This window comes from Bufo gargarizans, chromosome 2 (assembly GCF_014858855.1).
Source record: "Bufo gargarizans isolate SCDJY-AF-19 chromosome 2, ASM1485885v1, whole genome shotgun sequence".
Lineage (NCBI taxonomy): Eukaryota > Metazoa > Chordata > Amphibia > Anura > Bufonidae > Bufo > Bufo gargarizans.
The window spans coordinates 257,854,506-257,874,041 of NC_058081.1; the positions used below are offsets into that span (position 1 = coordinate 257,854,506).

Consider the following 19,536-nt stretch of genomic DNA (forward strand, 5'->3'; position numbering starts at 1 on the left):
AATGACGTGCACCCACAACGGACAGAAGCCTGACGGGTTACCAACAGTACATTACACATTTCTATACAGGATGCAAGTATACTGGATGTACACACTCAAAGAAGTTTTAGTGAGCAGCATAATAATCTAAGGCAGGGATGCTCAACCTGTGGCCCTCCAGTTGTAGTAAAACTACAACTCCCATCATGCCCTCCTGTAGGCTAATAGCTGTAAGCTGTCCGGGCATGCTGGTAGTTGTAGTTTTGTAACAGCTGGAGGGCCGCAGGCTGGACATCCCTGATGTAAGGATTTATAAAGACCGCTGTAGAGAGTAATTGGAGCCTGTCTACACAAACATGCACACTAAAGGCCCCATTACACTGCTGGATATTTGGGCAGATTATCACTAACGAGCGTCCATGTGAAGGATAATACGCTGGTGTAGAGGTACAGACAATTATCTGATAAATGAGTGAAACGCTTGTTTATCAGGTAATGGATCGTTTAAATAATCGTTTGCCAGGCAGATCGTACTGTGAATGATTCTGTATGGGGACGAGCGTTGGCATTGGTGATGGCTCCTCCTCATACTGTGGAGGGGATAGCTGTATGTAAATGCAGCAGTCACCTCAATTGAGGAGCAGGCGACTGTCAACAAGTAATGCTTCCAGAAACTCATCTGCTTCATTGAGCAGTGTAAAAGGGGACTAAAACCATTACACGCAATCATAGGAAAAGAAAGAACAGCCTTTATAAAGTGATCATGCCTCATAGCCAGTATGTGATGGGGATGACAGAAGAGCTTTCAGACGTCGTTTGTCTACAGTAATTGGCCAGCAGTAAAGAGAATGTCCAGCTGGTAACTCCCCTGCGCCTACTACTTTTACCTCTGCTCTATTAGGGTATACTTCACATGGGTAAAATACTCAGGAAAAAAAATCTGTGGAACCTGCGGCAGAAAAGTAGAGGCTGAGCATCTGGTTTCTGCATGCCGACTAGCCACATTTAACGGGGATACCCAATGTGTGGCCACTCACCATGATCTTGGAGCCCTTTCCAGCACAGAAACTACAGTAAGATATAGCAGAATGGTTCTTCTTCAGCAGGTTAGTAATGGCAGTCATCAATATCAGTTTGGCTGGAGTACGACACCCCCACAATCAGAAAGTAAAGTCTAGCTCTGGCGTACTGCAGGTCAACACCCAGACACTTCCACTAGTCTGTGGCCAGAACTTTGTGCTTCCAGTGCCATTTACTGCCCAGGACAGCTGATCAGAGGGGGTGCAGGGTGACAGGATCTCACCCATATGATTTTGAGAACACGTCATCAACATCTTAGTAGAGGAATACTCCTTTAATAGACGAGGACATGTTTGAAGTCTTCACTTTTGTCATTACTGGTAGGTGCAGTTGAAGGACCAAAACCTCTAATGCCATATTAAGTAGACTAAATCTAGCACACAGAGGTGCGCAAAATAATTGCTTTTCAAAATCCTCTGTATAGCAAATTCTGCTTCTAAATAGCAGCACAGACCGGCTGTAGACTGCTCATATCTACGCACCAGGAAACCATGTCTCCTGTATGTGGCCAGCACTGCAGTACCAGACCCAGGAACCTAGGAGATAGAGCAGGGCGCTCTCAACTGCCAGTACGTAGATAGGAGAAGCCTGCGGGATGGACTGAGGCCGCTACGTGCGGCTAGGTTGCTCCACACCTTTAGAGGAGCAATTATTGTGCTCACTCCAGGACTATGGTCATGATGTCATTTGGTAATATTGGAACTAGATATTTAGCAAATGCTAAGTCTTTAGATAAAGAAAATACATATTGAGCAGTACCTCTGGGTCCACACGCTCATAAAACATACTTCTTTCCAACATCTCATGTTGACAAACCTTCAATGTTGCCCCTTGCTTCCATCTCTCAACTCTGGGCTGAAGAGTCATGTGAGCGGTCTTCAGTAACCAACAGCTATCTTTACAGAAATGTGGATGTTTTTCCTAATCCTCGCCTACCCCTTCACCTGCATAGAGACTGCCTTTTAAATCAAACAGTTAAACTGCACCCATTGTTTCAGGTCACGTGGATGTACATGAGACATGACACTATATCTGGCTATAATTATTATATATAATTATCAGTTTCCCTCTGCAGGCTCCAATTCTCTGAGCTACTCAGACACTAGGGGGGGAGATTTATCTTGGTCTTTGCGCCTGAAAAGCAACACTAGAAACTGTTGAAAATTGTTGCATGTCCCGCTTTTTCACCGTCCCACCACTCTCCTGAAAGGGGATATGGCCGAATTTATCTTCATTTACGCCAGTTTTCCGGCGCAAATGAAGCCAGAAATCGATGTCAGCTCTGAGCAGTCACAGATTTCTGTTAAGGCACAAGGACTGCAGGAAGCCACATAAAAAATTAGGCACATCCCCCGGCGGCGCAGGTGGTATGGGGACTGGTTAAGAAAGCACCACTCTTGATAAATCTCCCATACACCACACATGGAGGAAACAGATTCTACTCCCCCCTCAGTATCCCTTAAGACATTATGGAGAAGTACCGAGTAGTAGAGGTGTGAATAAAGAAACTGTGGTGAGACTATTATAAATATATTCCCAAATACCTTTCATTAGTTATAATGGGTTGTTTTTACTAGGGAGCAATCATTAGGAGAAATAAAATGGCCGCCATCCTATTACTGCACACAAAATCAGTCCTAATCACACAGCAGGACAAGTTACTTCACAACACTGAGGTAAAGAGCTGCCTCATCCTCCTCTCTGCTCTATTGTCAGGGATTAAGAATACAGTTTAATATGATCTTCAGCTGAATCTCTGGGGTGTGACTGATGAACCGCAGCACTTGTATGCCGTCTCCATTACCAGTGTCTGTCATGTCCGTCCTATGTACTTCATGTCTCCTCAAACTCGATTCCAACAGAGATTCAGCTGAAGTTCTTGGCTGTATTCAGGATCATAATCCCTGACAAGCAGAGCAGAGAGAAGGAGAAGACAGCTCTTTAGCTCAGTGTTGCGAAGTAACTTGTCCTGCTGTGTGATGACAGGTTTTGTACTAATGGGATGACGGCCATTTTATTTTCCCTGATAATTGCTCCTCAGACAAAAAGAGCCACTGTAACTAATGCAAGGTATTTGGGAATATATTTATAGTAACGTAATATATAAGTATTTTCATTTTCTTAATCTCCGGAGAACCGCTTTAGTGAACTGACAGTCTGTCTTCAGAATGAATGCTAGTTCAGGAAAGGGGGAGAGGAGCCAAGGAATATTCTCTTATAAGATAATACAAACCAAGTTGCTACTGATTAATGCAGAAGTACAATGAGCATTTATAAGGAACCTGTCACCATGTTATAGAGCAGGAGACACTAAGCAGATGGATATAACTTATATTTCACCGATTTAAACTGCTGCTCATTCCTGGCTTTGAAGCCAAGGAGGTTATCCTGTCAGTGACTGACAGCCTTCCCTTTATGACTGTGCATACAGATAGCTGTCAATCAGATATATAAGCGTGCTCCTTAACTTCAAAGGCCAGAAAGAGCAGGGATTTAACTGAATGAAATGCAGAGTATACTAAATATCTTGCCATATATTATTCTGCTCAGCTCCTCCTGCTGTATAACATACTGCACACAGATTACACTGCCTTTTCATGGTGACAGGTTCCCTTTAAAAAGGAGATTAAAGGTCCCCATAAATCTTAAATAGCTGTCAGCTGAATGATCATGTGGCAGCCAGCAAGCTCTCCCGACCCCATACATACTGTGTTCAGCCGAGTGCATGTGCGCTCCCAATGGGGAGGCAGGATAAATCCCTTGCCCGGCACCTCTAGGGCGTGGCTTATCTTACGGGAGAAGAGAAGGATGTGGTGAAGTAGGGGAAGAGTCAAGTGCTCCGACATTGTTGAAATGCAAAATTATAATCAAGCAATAAGCGTTTTCTAACAGCTAGATTTCTGTGTATAACCCTGAACAGCTTTTTGAACCATGTTTCTACTTACACCTAGCTGTAAAGCAGGTAACTGATGACATTCCCAGAGGAAATTGACCCTTTCAAAACCCTGTGACTTTCCATTTTCATTTTTTACTCCCTGCCTTCCCAGAGCCATAACTTTCATTTTTCACTTAAAAAGGACACAATTCCAAGATAGTTTTATGGGTTTCATTTTACAGCATTCCCTATGAAGTAAAACTGACCTGTTCCTTTCATTCTCTGGACATTACGATCACAGCAATAACTCATTTATATAGGGTTTTCTTGTGTTTGGAATACTTAAAAGCTTTGGGCAAATTTTTTTTTTTTCTTTGCATAGCCATTTTTTTTATATATATATTTTCATCTACAGATCTTTATGAGGGCTTATTTCTTGTGGGGCAATTAAAAAAAAAAAAAAAAAAAAAAAAAACATGTTGAATGAGATGACCAAAAACTTGGTGAAAGGAGGCAATGGTAAAGTATGACCGTGCAAGTGAAACTTTTGTTCATAAATAATTTGTGTATCTTTACAGCTAAGGGTGGGTTCACATTATTTTGACCGGACTTTGCAGGATACAAGAACATGGTGTGCTGCGTTTTTGCATCCTTTTTTTCTAAAGTGTACGTCAAACGGAGGCCTAAAATGTAACGTGAACCCACCCTAAATTAAATCTCTGCTCGGAGTTTAGTTGTACATGGTGGGATATCAGTGATTGATAGCATTCTCTGTGTAAGTGTGTATACATAGATAGCTGTCAATCACTGATAGCTGTACACAGGGTAGGTGTCATCAGTGATTGACCGCATTCTCTGTGTAAGTGTGTATACATAGATAGCTGTCAGTCACTGATAGTTGTACATGGGGAGGTGTTATCAGTGATTGACCGCATTCTCTGTGTAAGTGTGTATACATAGATAGCTGTCAGTCACTGATAGTTGTACATGGGGAGGTGTTATCAGTGATTGATAGCATTTTCTGTGTAAGTATGTATACATAGATAGCTGTCAGTCACTGATAGTTGTACATGGGGAGGTGTTATCAGTGATTGATAGCATTCTGTGTGTAAGTGTGTATACATAGATAGCTGTCAGTCACTGATAGTTGTACATGGGGAGGTGTTATCAGTGATTGATAGCATTTTCTGTGTAACTGTGTATACATAGATAACTGTCAGTCACTGATAACTGTACACATGGGAGGTGTTATCAGTGATTGATAGCATTTTCTGTGTAAGTGTGCATACATAGATAGCTGTCAGTCACTGATAGTTGTACATGGGGAGGTGTTATCAGTGATAGTATTCTCTGTGTAAGTGTGTATACATAGATAGCTGTGAGTCACTGATAGCTGTACATGGGGAGGTGTTATCAGTGATTGATAGCATTTTATGTGTAAGTGTGCATACATAGATAGCTGTCAGTCACTGATAGTTGTACATGGGGAGGTGATATCAGTGATTGATAGCATTCTCTGTGTAAGGGCTTTGTCACACGAGCAAGTTTTCCGTGCGGGTGCAATGTGTGACATGAACGCTTAGCACCCGCACTGAATCCTGACCCATTCACTTCAATGGGTCTGTGTACATGAGCTTTTTTTGTTTTTTCACGAATCCGTTCTGCGTTGCATGAAAAACGCAGCATGTTCTATATTCTGTGTGTTTCAAGCAGCCCTGGCCCCATAGAAGTGAATGGGGCTTCAGTGAAAAACACATTGCATCCGGAAGCAAGTGCGGCTGCAATGCATTTTTCACTGATTGTTGCTAGATGTTTTTAAAACCTTCAGATTTTTTTCACGAGCATGAAAAAAACGCATCAAAACGCATTGCACCCACGCGAAATAAAACTGAACGCAATCGCAGACAACACTGAATGAATTTGCTTGCAAAATGGTGCGAGTTGCACTGAACGCATCCGGACCTAATCCGTCACACTCGTGTGAAAGAGGCCTAAGTGTGTATACATAGATAGCCATCAGTCACAGATCATTGTACACAGTGGAGGTGATCAGTCATTGATATTATCTGTGTAAGTGTTTACAGAGATAGCTATCTGTCAATGATAGTTGTAACAAGAGGGACATCTTATCAGTGACTGATCGCATTCTCTGTGTAAGGGCTCATGCACATGAATGTGTGCTGGCCATGTGCTGCAGACCTCAAATGGCACAGTGGGTCTGTGGATGACAGTCATGCACTATTTTTTTTTTTTGCAGTGCGGAGGCACGGACAGAAAACCCACAGAAGCACTTTGTGGCGCTTCAGATCCATGCCTCTGTTCCGCACTGTATCAGGATTGCGGACCCATTCAAGTGAATGGGTCTGCATCTGTGATAAAGTGCATATACGTCCGGTGCCATATATTGCGGACCCGCTGTTAGTCACTAATAGTTGTACGTGGCGGAGGTGTTATACAGAGAATGCTATAAATCACTGATAAGTGTGTGTATACAGAGATACAGGTATATAGAAATCCACAGCACTCTTCCAGTAGTGAAAAAATACGGTCTTTAATTGAAACAGCAGCATAATACAGCGACGTTTCGACTGTCTCCAGTCTTTGTCAAGCAAGCAAAGTTAAATTTAAGTATACAGAGATACAGTCAGGTCCATAAATATTGGGACATCAACGCAATTCTAACAGTTCTGGCTCTATACACCACCACAATGGATTTTAAATGAAACGAACAAGATGTGCTTTACCTGCAGACTGTCAGCTTTAATTTGAGGGTATTTACATCCAAATCAGGTGAACGGTGTAGGAATTACAACAGTTTGCATATGTGCTTCCCACTTGTTAAGGGACCAAAAGTAATGGGACAGAATAATAATCAAACTTTCACTTTTTAATACTTGGTTGCAAATCCTTTGCAGTCAATTACAGCCTGAAGTCTGGAACGCATAGACATCACCAGACGCTGGGTTTCATCCCTGGTGATGGTCTGCCAGGCCTCTACTGAAACGGTCTTCAGTTCCTGCTTGTTCTTGGGGCATTTTCCCTTCAGTTTTGTTTTCAGCAAGTGAAATGCATGCTCAATCGGATTCAGGTCAGGTGATTGACTTGGCCATTGCATAACATTCCACTTCTTTCCCTTTGGTTGCTTTTGCAGTATGCTTTGGGTCATTGTCCATCTGCATTGTGAAGCGCCGTCCAATGAGTTCTGAAGCATTTGACTGAATATGAGCAGATAATATTGCCCGAAACACTTCAGAATTCATCCTGCTGCTTTTGTCAGCAGTCACATCATCAATAAATACAAGAGAACCAGTTCCATTGGCAGCCATACATGCCCACGCTATGACACTACCACCACCATGCTTCACTGATGAGGTGGTATGCTTAGGATCATGAGCAGTTCCTTTCCTTCTCCATACTCTTCTCTTTCATCACTCTGGTACAAGTTGATATTGGTCTCATCTGTCCATAGGATGTTGTTCTAGAACTGTGAAGGCTTTTTTAGATATCGTTTGGCAAACTCTAATCAGGCCTTCCTGTTTTTGAGGCTCACCAATGGTTTACATCTTGTGGTGAACCCTCTGTATTTACTCTGGTGAAGTCTTCTCTTGATTGTTGACTTAGACACACATACACCTACCTCCTGGAGAGTGTTCTTGATCTGGCCAACTGTTGTGAAGGGTGTTTTCTTCACCAGGGAAATAAATGTTCGGTCATCCACCACAGTTTTTGCTATCTGTCTGATGGTTTTTTTTTTTGTTTGTTTTTTCAGCCTGATGATGGCTTGCTTCACTGATAGATTGGATCTTTGGATCTCATCTCGAGAGTTGACAGCAACAGATTCCAAATGAAAATAGCACACTGGAAATGAACTCTGGACCTTTTATCTGCTCATTGTAATTGGGATAATGAGGGAATAACACACACCTGGGCATGGAACAGCTGAGAAGCCAATTGTCCCATTACTTTTGGTCCCTTAACAAGTGGGAGGCACATATGCAAACTGTTGTAATTCCTACACCGTTCACCTGATTTGGATGTAAATGCCCTCAAATTAAAGCTGACAGTCTGCAGGTAAAGCACATCTTGTTTGTTTCATTTCAAATCCATTGTGGCGGTGTATAGAGACAGAAATGTTAGAATTGTGTAAATATTTATGGACTTTACTAGCTGTCAGTCACTGACCGTTATACACAGGGGAGGTGATATCAGTGATAGTATTCTCTGTGTAAGGCCTCATGCACACGACCGTATGTATTTTGTTGTCCGCAAAATACGGATCCTCAAAAAATATGGATGACGTCTGAGTGCATTCCGCATTTTGCGGAACGGAACAGCTGGCCCCTAATAGAACAGTACTATCAGTGTCCATAATGGAACGGAACGGAAAATACAGACATACGGACACGGAATGCACACAAAATAACACTTTTTTGCGGACCCATTTTGCGGACGATGGCCCCATGTCTACAACCAAGCATAGAAAGAGCAGGTTTATATATAACATATGTTCTGCTGAATATATTCTCACCAATGTCAATCAGCTCAGCTCCTCCGGCTCTATAACGTGCCTGTAGCTTGCACTACATTTGGTGATGATAGTTTCTCTTTAAGTGAATATATGCAAATGAGTTCCTATATAATGGCTAGTTAATGGAAGTGTCTTCGTCTGAGGTTTTTCCTCTAACATGCATTTTCTACTCTGCCGACTGGTTAAGCCACAGCTTCTCTCGGCTAGTCTCTTCACTGGCTACTCACTACACGGAAATAAATTTGAATACACAGACGATGGCACAGAAGGCAGCCCACAACATTTTCACCATACAGCTCAGGCCCAATCTCCCAACACCTCAAAAACACTTAGGCTATATGCACACGACCGTTGTGTGTTTTGAGGTCCACAAATTGCAGATCCGCAAGCACGGATAGCCTTTAATATAACTGCCTATTCTTGTCCACAAAGTACGTTCCAAAAACGGAGCCACGGGTGCGGACAGCACACGGAGTGCTGATCGCATCTTTTGCAGCCCCATTGAAGTGAACGGGTCCGCATCCAAGCTGCAAAAACTGCTGCTCGGATGCGGACCAAAACAGCCGCGTGCATGTAGCCCTACTATGCAGACTTTACAATACCTTATCTTCTGGCCTCCTTAGGCTACTTTCACATTTGCGTTCGGGGCTCCAGTTGCGAGTTCCGTTTGAAGGCTCTCACAAGCGGGCCCCGAACGGATCAGTACAGCTCTAATGCATTCTGAGTGGATGCGGATCCGCTCAGAATGCAGCGTTCGGGTGTACGCCTGGGCGTGTGGAGGCAAACGGATCCGTCCAGACTTACAATGTAAGTCAATGGGGACGAATCCGTTTGAAGTTGACACAATATGGCTCAATCTTCAAACGGATCCGTCACAATTGACTTTCAATGTAAAGTCTGGACGGATCCATCTGAGCAACTTTCACACTTAGAATTTTTTCTAAACTATAATGCAGACGGATCCATTCTGAACGGATCCCATCCTCTGCATTATAGGAGCGGATCCGTCTGTGCAAACACCAGACGGATCTGCTCTGAACGCAAGTGTGAAAGTAGCCTAAGAGGGGTCCTCCTGGCATTCAAAAAATTAAAATACTTAAATATTATTTTATAATAAATATATTTACAAATACCTTTCACTTCTTATATAAGTATGCATGTTCGCTTTGTCTAGGAAGCAATCATAGGGAGAAATAAAATGGCCTCTGAATCTCTGTGGGAATGGAGATGATGAGGAGACCTGAGAGGAGGGTGAGGTGCGGCTAATGAGCAGCAGCACTTGTTTACAGTCTCCATTACTACAGCCTGTCCGTCCTCTCTGTACTTCATGCTCCTCATGAACTAAATTTCCCAGAGACTCAGCTGAAGTTCTTATCAGCGGTATTCAGGATCATAATCCCTGACAATAGAGCAGAGAGGAGGATGAGGCAGCTCTTTACCTCAGTGTTGTAAACTTGTCCTTTTGTGTGATCAGGACAGGTTTTGTGTGAACTAATGGGACAGCGGCCATTTTGCTTCCCCTGATTGCTCCCCAGACAGATCGAGCAATTATAAATAGAGATGAGCGGACTTCTGTTTTAAGTTCGGCGTCTAAAGTTCGGGTTTGGATTAGCGGAGAATCCCGATCTGGAACCGGATATGGATTCCGACTTCCGTTGTGGTCCGTGGTAGCGGAATCAATAATCGGCCATTATTGATTCCGCTACCACGGACCACAACGGAAGTCGGAATCCATATCCGGTTCCAGATCGGGATTCTCCGCTAATCCAAACCCGAACTTTAGACGCCGAACATAAAACAGAAGTTCGCTCATCTCCAATTATAAATAATAAAGAGGTATGAGAATATTTTTATAATACAGTAAGTATTTTCATTTTCTTAATTTCCGGAGAACCCCTTTAATATAATCCCCAGTTCATTCCCCAATAGGTTGTTGCATTGAGTAAAGCTATTATTACACTAGCAGATACAGCAGGTGATTGTCGGGAGGGAAGCATTACTTCCCAGCAGATCGCTAACGAGCGTTCAAGACTTTCTAACATCTAAATTTTCCACAGCAACCTGATAACCCGCCTTTTCACAAAAAACGACAGCCTACAATAACCCTGTTTCCTCTGCACAAATATAAAAGCAACGTCAAACCTGACTTTGGCTCCTTACCATGCAGATGCAGAGTGTAAGTCCTCTGGGGCTGGGACTCCGCTCATTTAGTACTAGTTTAAAACCCAGTACGGTCATGTTTATTGTACTTTATGGATTGACGTTATGCATTTCATACCCCTCTGTTTTTCATATGTACAGTGCCCTCTAGAGGTTTACGGCTCTTGAATCAAAATTAATATTAACAAGTGAATGATAAAAACATTTATTGCATGTAAATGTAATGTAAACAGCACTGTAAAGCTATGGAAAGGTATGGAAAGAAGCATTCCTTCATGCGCACAGTAGGCTGCTTTATCAACATATGTTATGGGTTAGAGACAGGACACGTACAAGAAATGCTTGGCAAACGTGTCAGTAAAGGATACAATGCAATCAACAAGCAGGTAACAACACAAACTGGATGTTAATGACATTATGGGCCAAGCGTGAAATAAAATAAACCTTCATAAATCTTATGTTTTGACTAGAGCATCCATGATATACACTTTATGGGATAAGTAAATGAATGTATTTACCTGTGTCCAAACGCTTTACAGGGGACTCGTCGTCTGGCTCTGAATCTCCACATGAGCTCCTTGACCTTTTTCTTGGCTGCAGCAATGTTTCCAACCTTGGAAGGACTACAGACAAAAAGGTTTTGGGCCCTAGCTGTGGTGAAGTTGGCTGGGTTTCATTGTTCTTTCCAGGCTTTTGGGGGCTTACACTTTTGGATTTGCGGAAGAGAACGGATGTACGTCTGTTTACATCAGCTGAGGACTCCGCTACTTCACCATCTGTCGAATCACTTAGATTACTGTCCTTAAGTAAATGTTCTGAACTGTGTCCATTTACCATTTCATCCTGAACAGTAGTGCTATGTAAGTCATTATCAAAAGTGACTCGTTTGTATAGCTTACTCTGCTCGGGATTGAGCTCTATTGGTTTGAGGGTTGGTGGTTCAGAATTAGGCTCCGAGTTTGAAGGTAGAGGTAATGCATCAGATGGTTCAAGTTTAGGGGGAGATTTATCTCCTGAAAAATTATAAATAAAGCGCCATTTTTGAAAACTGTATGAAATGAGAAACGTTCTCTGATACAAATCTAAACTATTACAACTTAAAAAATTTCACTTAAAACAAACAAATCTAACAGCAACACACTAAACACTACTGGACCGACTTTCTTTAAAAAAAAAAAAAAAAAAAAAGACCCCCTTCAAACATGTCCAGCAAGCTGGTTCACTTCCCCTCCTGCGTTAAGTAGAAAATACAGGAGGGGAACTGAAGCTAGAAGTGATCCCGTAGTTTTCTGCCGGATCTGTGCACATATCAGTTGTGTCTGGGTCCAGGCCTCCAACAGCTAGCCGGGCACAAGTGATATGTGAAGTGCTTCACTTATTTGTAATGAGCTATACTAATAGTAAAACCGGTGGGTGTGCAACCATATTTATTTCTGGACCATGGAGAGTTAACCCATTTAAGTAACCGGATGTATCGTTTTTGATCTTCAATCGTGAGTAAATGTAACTTAGGCCAACTAGGCTCTCAACTGATTGGCGGACATATTCTCTAGTGACATCAGCTATACTTCCTCATGAACAGAATGGAACACATATGGATATACACATGTTAAAAAGTGATGGCATATCGTTGGGATGTCCACCTAATAAGTGGGGTGCAATGCACAGTCGCCCACAATTTCTCCGAATGATGGGAAACGGTGCTAGTAAATGTTGTGGCTCACAGACCTTTCTGCGTACAGCAGGACAGTTACAGTTCCCTGCAGGAGGTGGGTGGGAATGCAGCGGTGACCCTCTCCATTCACATGATTGAGCAAACCCTAGAATATGCATCACTTTTTATCATAGGAATAGCCCTTAGAGGGCTCAGATGAATGCTGAGGCACATGGTCTCCACTACTGTCCACTATTAACAGCTAGTAAGTCACCGAGGAGCACAGTGCTTGTATGGACCTGAGAAAAACTGGGGCACTGCACTGTGGTTCCACTGCGCAGGCTCTATGCACACGTTACTGTCAAACACAGGGGTATACTCCTCTTATGCAACTGTCCTGTTCATCTGAATGAGGCTGAATGATTGCAGAAATCCACGTGCTTGCCACCAAAACAGCTGGGGCTGTGGAGTTGTTGAGCCAAGTTAGAGTCGCAAGAAACGTACTGATTCTTCCTAAAATAATTACGTTAATATTGTATAATTAATTTAGAACAGTATTTGTTTAATTACCTGTCATAAGAAATGAGAACAGTATAGAAATGTTAATCATAAATACATTTCTGTGCTGTTAATCTAAGGCCCCTATTTATCAAAATCCGTGATAAGCAGGGTCCAGTGGCGATAGTCAGTTCTCACCTCGCTTGTGCCTTATACTAGGGATCTTCATGCTGCTCCAAGGCCCTTAAGTTACAATCCTTGAAACTGTTCTGCACATGTCCCGTAATAAGTTCCTCCTCTAAAAGGCCAGATGAGGAAGGTCACTGATGGGCATGCCTGCAGTCATCTCAGAACTCCTTGACGGCACAGGATGACAGCATTAAACAGTGTTGTCCGGGAATAAGAACCCTTCCACAGGAGACCACAGCCTGCAATTGACCTGCTGCTCTGGTTTTACTTGTGGCTCCCGTGTGTCTATCTTTCAGTCTGCAGCTTGTTACGTCATCCCTGACATAGCCATGATCATCTGCTCTGCTGCAGCCAATAACTGGCTTCAGCAGTGATGTGTCTCTTGTGAACAAGTTACAGCCGAATCCAGTCACTGGCTGATGAGGAGCAGATGATCATGGCCATGCCAGGGAGGAAGTAAAGACGTGGACAGGAAGATGGACATGCAAGCAACAAGCAGGTAAGTATGAACCGCATATTAATTCCTGGACAACCCCTTTAAGGCAAGCCCCGAATACAGCAGTTCCACTTTTTAACATGCTTCCTTTATTGTCATTTAGACTTGCTTGTGATTCTCTGCATTTCTGGGACATAAATAAGGTCCCTCAAGTTACAATATTAATTGGTTCATAGGCAACCATTGTATCCTGAGGCAGCACCGTATAGGTTTTCTAACTTTCGATGAGGACAAATTCATAATTATCTAAAGATTATGTGTAAGTGTATAACAGTATTTCCAGTTATTAAATGCATTGCTTACCTACAGGAATACATTTGTTCAGTGCATTCCAATAAATATGTAGCCTGATTATTTATATGATAATGAGAAAAAGCCGATGTTACCATTTTACTACAGTAAATTTCTTACTACTAATTATTGTCCATTTATGAAGCAGTCGGCCTGTGATAAATTACAGAAGTCAGAGCTTACCGGCTCCAGAGCCCTAAAACAACCTCATTCAGATGAAGGGAACTGATTTTCAGATCTGCAACAAATCTGTCACATGTGAATACACCCTTAAAGGGATGGTCTGATCTAAATAAAAGAAATGGCGAGACAGAAACCAGTGTAAAAACAGCCCAAACAACAACTCTCCTGATGAAAGTCCTGCCATTCCAGTGTTGTGGCTCCAGTCTGCGGGCACGTGCTCACTTCAGCAGTCACATGTGCAAGAATGGCATGTGACTGATGAGGCCCGTGATTGGCTGGGAAAGGAATGTGATCGGTTCTGATCTGGACAGCGCTGGAACTGTAGGATTTTTATTTTCATTTGCTTTTTACACGGGTTCTTGCCCATCAGTAATTATTTAGGTTGGAGAACCAGTGCCATCACAAGCCTCCACAGAAAAATGCTTTGTCCCACCAAATTTTAGGCATTAGGAGGGCATTTACACTCCACATTCTCTAGCATTACACTCAGTTCAAACTTTCACTGTGATAATCTCTCTTTAAAGGGGAACTCCAGAAGCACTTTCGAGTGGGTTGTCGGTAGGTTACCTCTTCAGCTGCTCTCATGACATTTCCAGCTCGTCCAGTCACCTTTTAACACAATTTCAAAACTGAAATGTAAATAAAAGTTGAGGAACTCTGTAAATACGTTGCTTTACCGTTCTGCATCGATTGTAAGTTCTTTTATATTCATATACCCTCCAGTACTTGTTCACAATTCTGTTGGTTTCCTTTTACAGCTTCACCTCCACAGTCTGCCGCTTGCCATGAGACTTAAAAGCTTATGCTGGCCATACACTTGAGGCAATGATTGACCACATTGCAAATGATCCCACCAGCAACATGCCAGACCAAACTGGACCATCAGGGAATTTAATTTTTTATTTTTAAACGGACTCCCTTGTCCTTCAGCACAATGGCAAACAATTAACCAAACCTGGCCGATCATGCCATAAACGTGCAGTGAAGATGGCCAAGTGTCTGCAAGTCCACGCTAATTTTCAAACACTATTAGGCCAACTTGTCTCGTGTGGATGGCCAGCTTTAGTTCTAAGTCAATCCATTGATTAGTGGTAAAAGGAAAGCAGCAGATATCTGAATTTACATCCAGAAAAACATGTTATAACTTAAGAAATAGTACAAAATAAGTAAAGCAAACAACTTACAAAGTGGCTTAACTTTTTACGCAGAAGGAAGGGCTGCTGTCCAATGATATTTTACAATATTCCAGGAGTCTTCGATTAGCGTATGTTCACACTTGGCGAATCCTGCGGTGGATAGGGCCGAAATGGGCTGTTTTTTTGCGACTGCATTTCTGGCGGATTCGCAGCTGGTCTTAGAATGCTTAATAACCTTTGTGGAAAGCTGGAGGGTAAAACCTGCAGCATAAATGGTCACCCTGCAAACTGAAAAGCCAGCAGCGTAAGCTTGTTTTTTTTCTCCTGAGTATGGATGAGATTTCTTAAAAATCTCATCCACTTTCCCAGTACTGTACAACACTGAGGATTTGACAGTGGCAAATCTGCAGTGTTTACACCACGTGTGGACATACCCTTAGGGTTTATGTAGAATATAGTTAGATTAGGAGGATTAGGGGCTGTTCCTATCACATTTTAGGTGTCTGCTAAGCCCACCGCTGGGGGGATACACTCAAATACCCGCAAACAGTACTCAAACATATCCCCTCAGCAGATCCGTTCATTTCAATGAGGCAGAGTACAAAATATTAAACTTTGGACTCCGTTAAACCTGCTTTCCGTTTGTATGTCTTTTCTACAGGACACAGTAGTGGACTATGCCGCTATAGCCTCCAAAAACAGAGGGAAAGCAGGTTCACTCAAGGTTAAGTGTTTTGGACTCTGTTGCCTATACTATTTCTATTTAAACGCATTCTTTAAATGGAAAGCTCAGCAGACAGCTACAACGTGATGGGAACAGCCCCTTAGATGTAGATCAAGTAATACGCTCAATGTCCCATGCCACGAGAGAAATACAGATAAAGAAACTTCTGCCTTCTCACACGTGAAGGAAAGGAATTAGCAGCAGTTATTACCTGGCAGTATACAATTCTAAGCAGGTATTTCATAGAACAGTTAGCGCGTCAGGCATGTGCTCTGACCGCTCATTCTGGCTCCTCCGCTGTGCTTGTGCCTGTGCCTATGCAGTACGAAGGGAGCTGAATGACATGTATGGTCATGAGTAGAGATGAGCGAATTTCATATATTCATGAATTGCGTTATGGATTCCGTTACCACTGACCATAACGCAATTCTATAACTGAATGCCTTTAGAGGCATTCCGTTATAATAGAAGTCTACGAAATACAAGACGGATCCGTTCCGCTATGCAGGGGAGTCCTCGCCTGCATAACGGAAACAGGCCGGATACGTTTTGCAGCCCATAGACTTCCATTATGACGGAATGAATAAAGGAATGCCTTTAGAGGAGAGGCATTCCATTATAGAATTGCATTATGGTCAGTGGTAACGGACTCCATAACGCAATTCACCTTTTACCAGTAAACGAAGCGTGAACGAATTTCATAACCTGAAATTCACTCATCTCTAGTCATGAGCCTCCTCATGCTGCACCCATTTTATGGGCAGGAGCACTGTAGACATGGATGAGAAAGGGGGCATAACTTCAGGAATACAGAAAAAAAAAAAAAAAAAGCATGTCTTAGTGGGTAAGTAGGATATAGTCATCATTATCAATAATATGACCAATCCCCTAAAAACTAAAATCCAGGGAAAACATACTGCTGTAATAGGCAGTTCATCAGCTCCAAAGCTTCTCCAACCAATATCTGTCCTGTAATCTGTCTGACCCATGTCCACAGTAGTGATCTGTAACTCTAAATCCTCAATCTACACCAACGGCATCTAAGGCCTTATACGGTAAAAAGAAAAGTCTGCACACATTTTCATTCATCCATCAGTCTCCAACTTTCACAGTTATAAAAATAAAATAATAATAACTACTACAATATGTTCAGTCAAGGCCTAAAGCACAGCTAGTGAAAGGGAAAAATCTAACCCTGTGCAGATGACCCAGCTCGGGGTTGTCATCTATCAGGAGAATCAAAAGCTACTTTGTGAGGATAAAGTGAAGAAAACAGGAAAGTCGGAATCCTAGCGCCAAATGCAGAAGAGCTGCAGAGACAACTGAGACATCAGTAGGAAATGACTCCCTGAAAACACCATATTGTTTTGCAGTTTCTGGAGTTTGCGTATAGAGACAAAAGGAACAAACGGGACCCTTTATGGATTCCGAAGTTGGATTGAAGGGCACACCATATGGCTCATTCATCGCTAGCTTAAAATGTGAAAACAATGGAACACAAGTGAACAGCTGCTGGACATGGGCATCGCGTTCTAAGAGAGCCAACTATACGGTCCTCAAACAGCCTAGAGGCAGGCACAAAGAACACCACAAAGATTAAAAGGTTAAAATCATCTAGGCCGATAAAGATCAGACAAGACTTGAGGCCCAAAAAAAAAAAAAAAAAAAATGCATATTTAGAATTTGGTGACCAATTATGTGCCTATTGTAAGGCTCAACGGGGAAGACTCATCATGGACCAGAGTTTTACACCAGTCTACGATGTGTCTAATACATGATGAGGTACACCTTCCAGCAGTCTGTGTGCCTAAACAGAAATCTATAGCAGCTCAGAGCTGCCCTAGATTTCAGCCTTCATTTATGCCAAGAAACTGGAGTAAATGAAGAAAAATGAGCAGGGCCCATAGGTAAAATCATTGCAGTTCATGTGACCTAACAATCGCATATTCAAGTCCCCTAAGGGGACTTAATTGAGGCGAAAATAAAAGTAAAAAAAAAGTGATGAAATAAGGCGCACACACACTACAAAATCCACACTACAAAAAATCCAACAGCTCGGTAGACTAAAGATAAAAAAAGTTATGGGGGTCAGAGTATGGCAATGAAAATCTAAATTCTGTATTTTTCACGTGACAGCTCCAGCCAATCCCTGGTCTCAGCAGTCTGTTCTACAAACCGGTTTAGGGGCAGTAATTGGCTGCAGCAATCGCGTGCAGTATATGACGAAACTGGATGCAGTGGAGGGAGCAGGGATAGCAGCAACAGAACTGGAATGAAGGGGGTTTGGGACTGGAAGTATTAGATTTTTTTTTTTTGTATTGTTCTAATAGAAAACTGGTCTTTAAAAAAAAAAAAAAATTCCCTGATGAAAAGCTCGGTCGATTTACCTTCCTGTGCCAGAAAAGTGGTGTTAAAAAGTGGCAAACACGTGCACTTGTGACTTTTACTTAAAAAAAAAAAAAAATAAAAAAAAAAAAAATTGCAAAGAGCAGTTTTACGCCACTTAAAAAAAAAAAGCGTATCTTCATTTATGCCAGTCTTCTGCCGCAAATTAAGCCAGAAATACACAGCAGGTCAATGCTATGACATGGTCTGTGCCTCAACATCAATTAGGTGCATCCTCCAGCAGGGCAGGGGATATCAAGACAGGCGCAGGCCTTGCTAAATATCCCCTACAGCATCATAAAAGGATTTTACTACTATTTAGAAGCCAGTCAGTTAAGAGAAGGCTGTTTTTTACCACATTTGGGAAAAGCAAGTGTTAATGCAAGTCCAGATGCCATTGATCTAACTGCAAATCAAGGGCAAGTATAACTATTTCATTAGGTAGAAGATTCACCGCTATACGTTGAAGGTCTGACCATAGAGGGTTGGTCCTGTCAGTCCTATTTTTAGTTTCATGGGGAAGGGGCCCACCAATTAGCCTAAGGCCGAATGCACACGGCCGTGAGCGGTCCGTGGTATCCCGGCCTGGCATCCTGCTGAGAGCAGGAGCGCACAGCGTCATTGGTTGCTATGACGCCGTGCGCTTCATGCCGCCGCTGCACTACAGTAATACACTCATATGATCTATATTTTATCAGCAGAATCACAGCAGGGAACAATAACGGATTAAAGGGTTTCTGTCATGAGAAATAACGTTATGTAGCTGACTGAAGCAGACTTAAAATATGCTAATGAGCCTTTAGGTGCTATTAGGGCGTTGCTTGAGCACCTAGAGGCTCCGTCTACGCACCCTTTGGCACGCCCAGGTCCAGTTAATTGACCTTTGAGTTCTCCTCAGTGTCCTGTAAATCCAACGCCGTCCCTTTTAGTATTTCGGAGCAGTGAGTGAAGGAAGCGCTCCTGCTGCCGGCTTCCTCACTGCGCCGAAGGAAGGAAGCCGGTAGCAGGAGCGCGTCCTTCACTCACTGTGCCGAATACTAAACGAGGTGGCGCAGGATTTACGGGACACTCAGGAGAACTCAAAGGTCAATTAACTGGACCTGGGCGTGCCAAAGTGTGCGTAGACGGAGCCTCTAGGTGCTGAAGCAACGCCCTAATAGCACCTAGAGGCTCATTAGCATATTATAAAAGTCTTTATTTTAAGAGAACGGCGGCAGGGAGTTATAAAACACTGTTATGTAGTGCTGACATTAGAACATCGCTAATGTCAGTCAGCTACATAACGTTATTTCTCATGACAGAAACCCTTTAAAGTAAAGAATCCCATAACTTTACTAGTCCAGTCTGCTCTCAATTAC

The 19,536-nt window shown here is 42.6% G+C and overlaps 1 protein-coding gene across 2 annotated transcripts in view; it reads right to left on the reverse strand.

Moving 5' to 3' along the window:
- Positions 1 to 19,536, reverse strand: part of BRD1 (bromodomain containing 1) — a 60,537-nt gene that overhangs the window by 15,626 nt on the left and 25,375 nt on the right. Inside the window, exon 8 of one of the 2 annotated variants that reach the window (XM_044280238.1) lies at positions 11,141 to 11,635. The exons of the other annotated variant lie outside the window; for it this stretch is intronic. Coding sequence (XP_044136173.1) covers positions 11,141 to 11,635 — 495 coding nt within the window. The remainder of the gene's footprint in view (positions 1 to 11,140; positions 11,636 to 19,536) is intronic. 2 annotated transcript variants of the gene reach the window in all.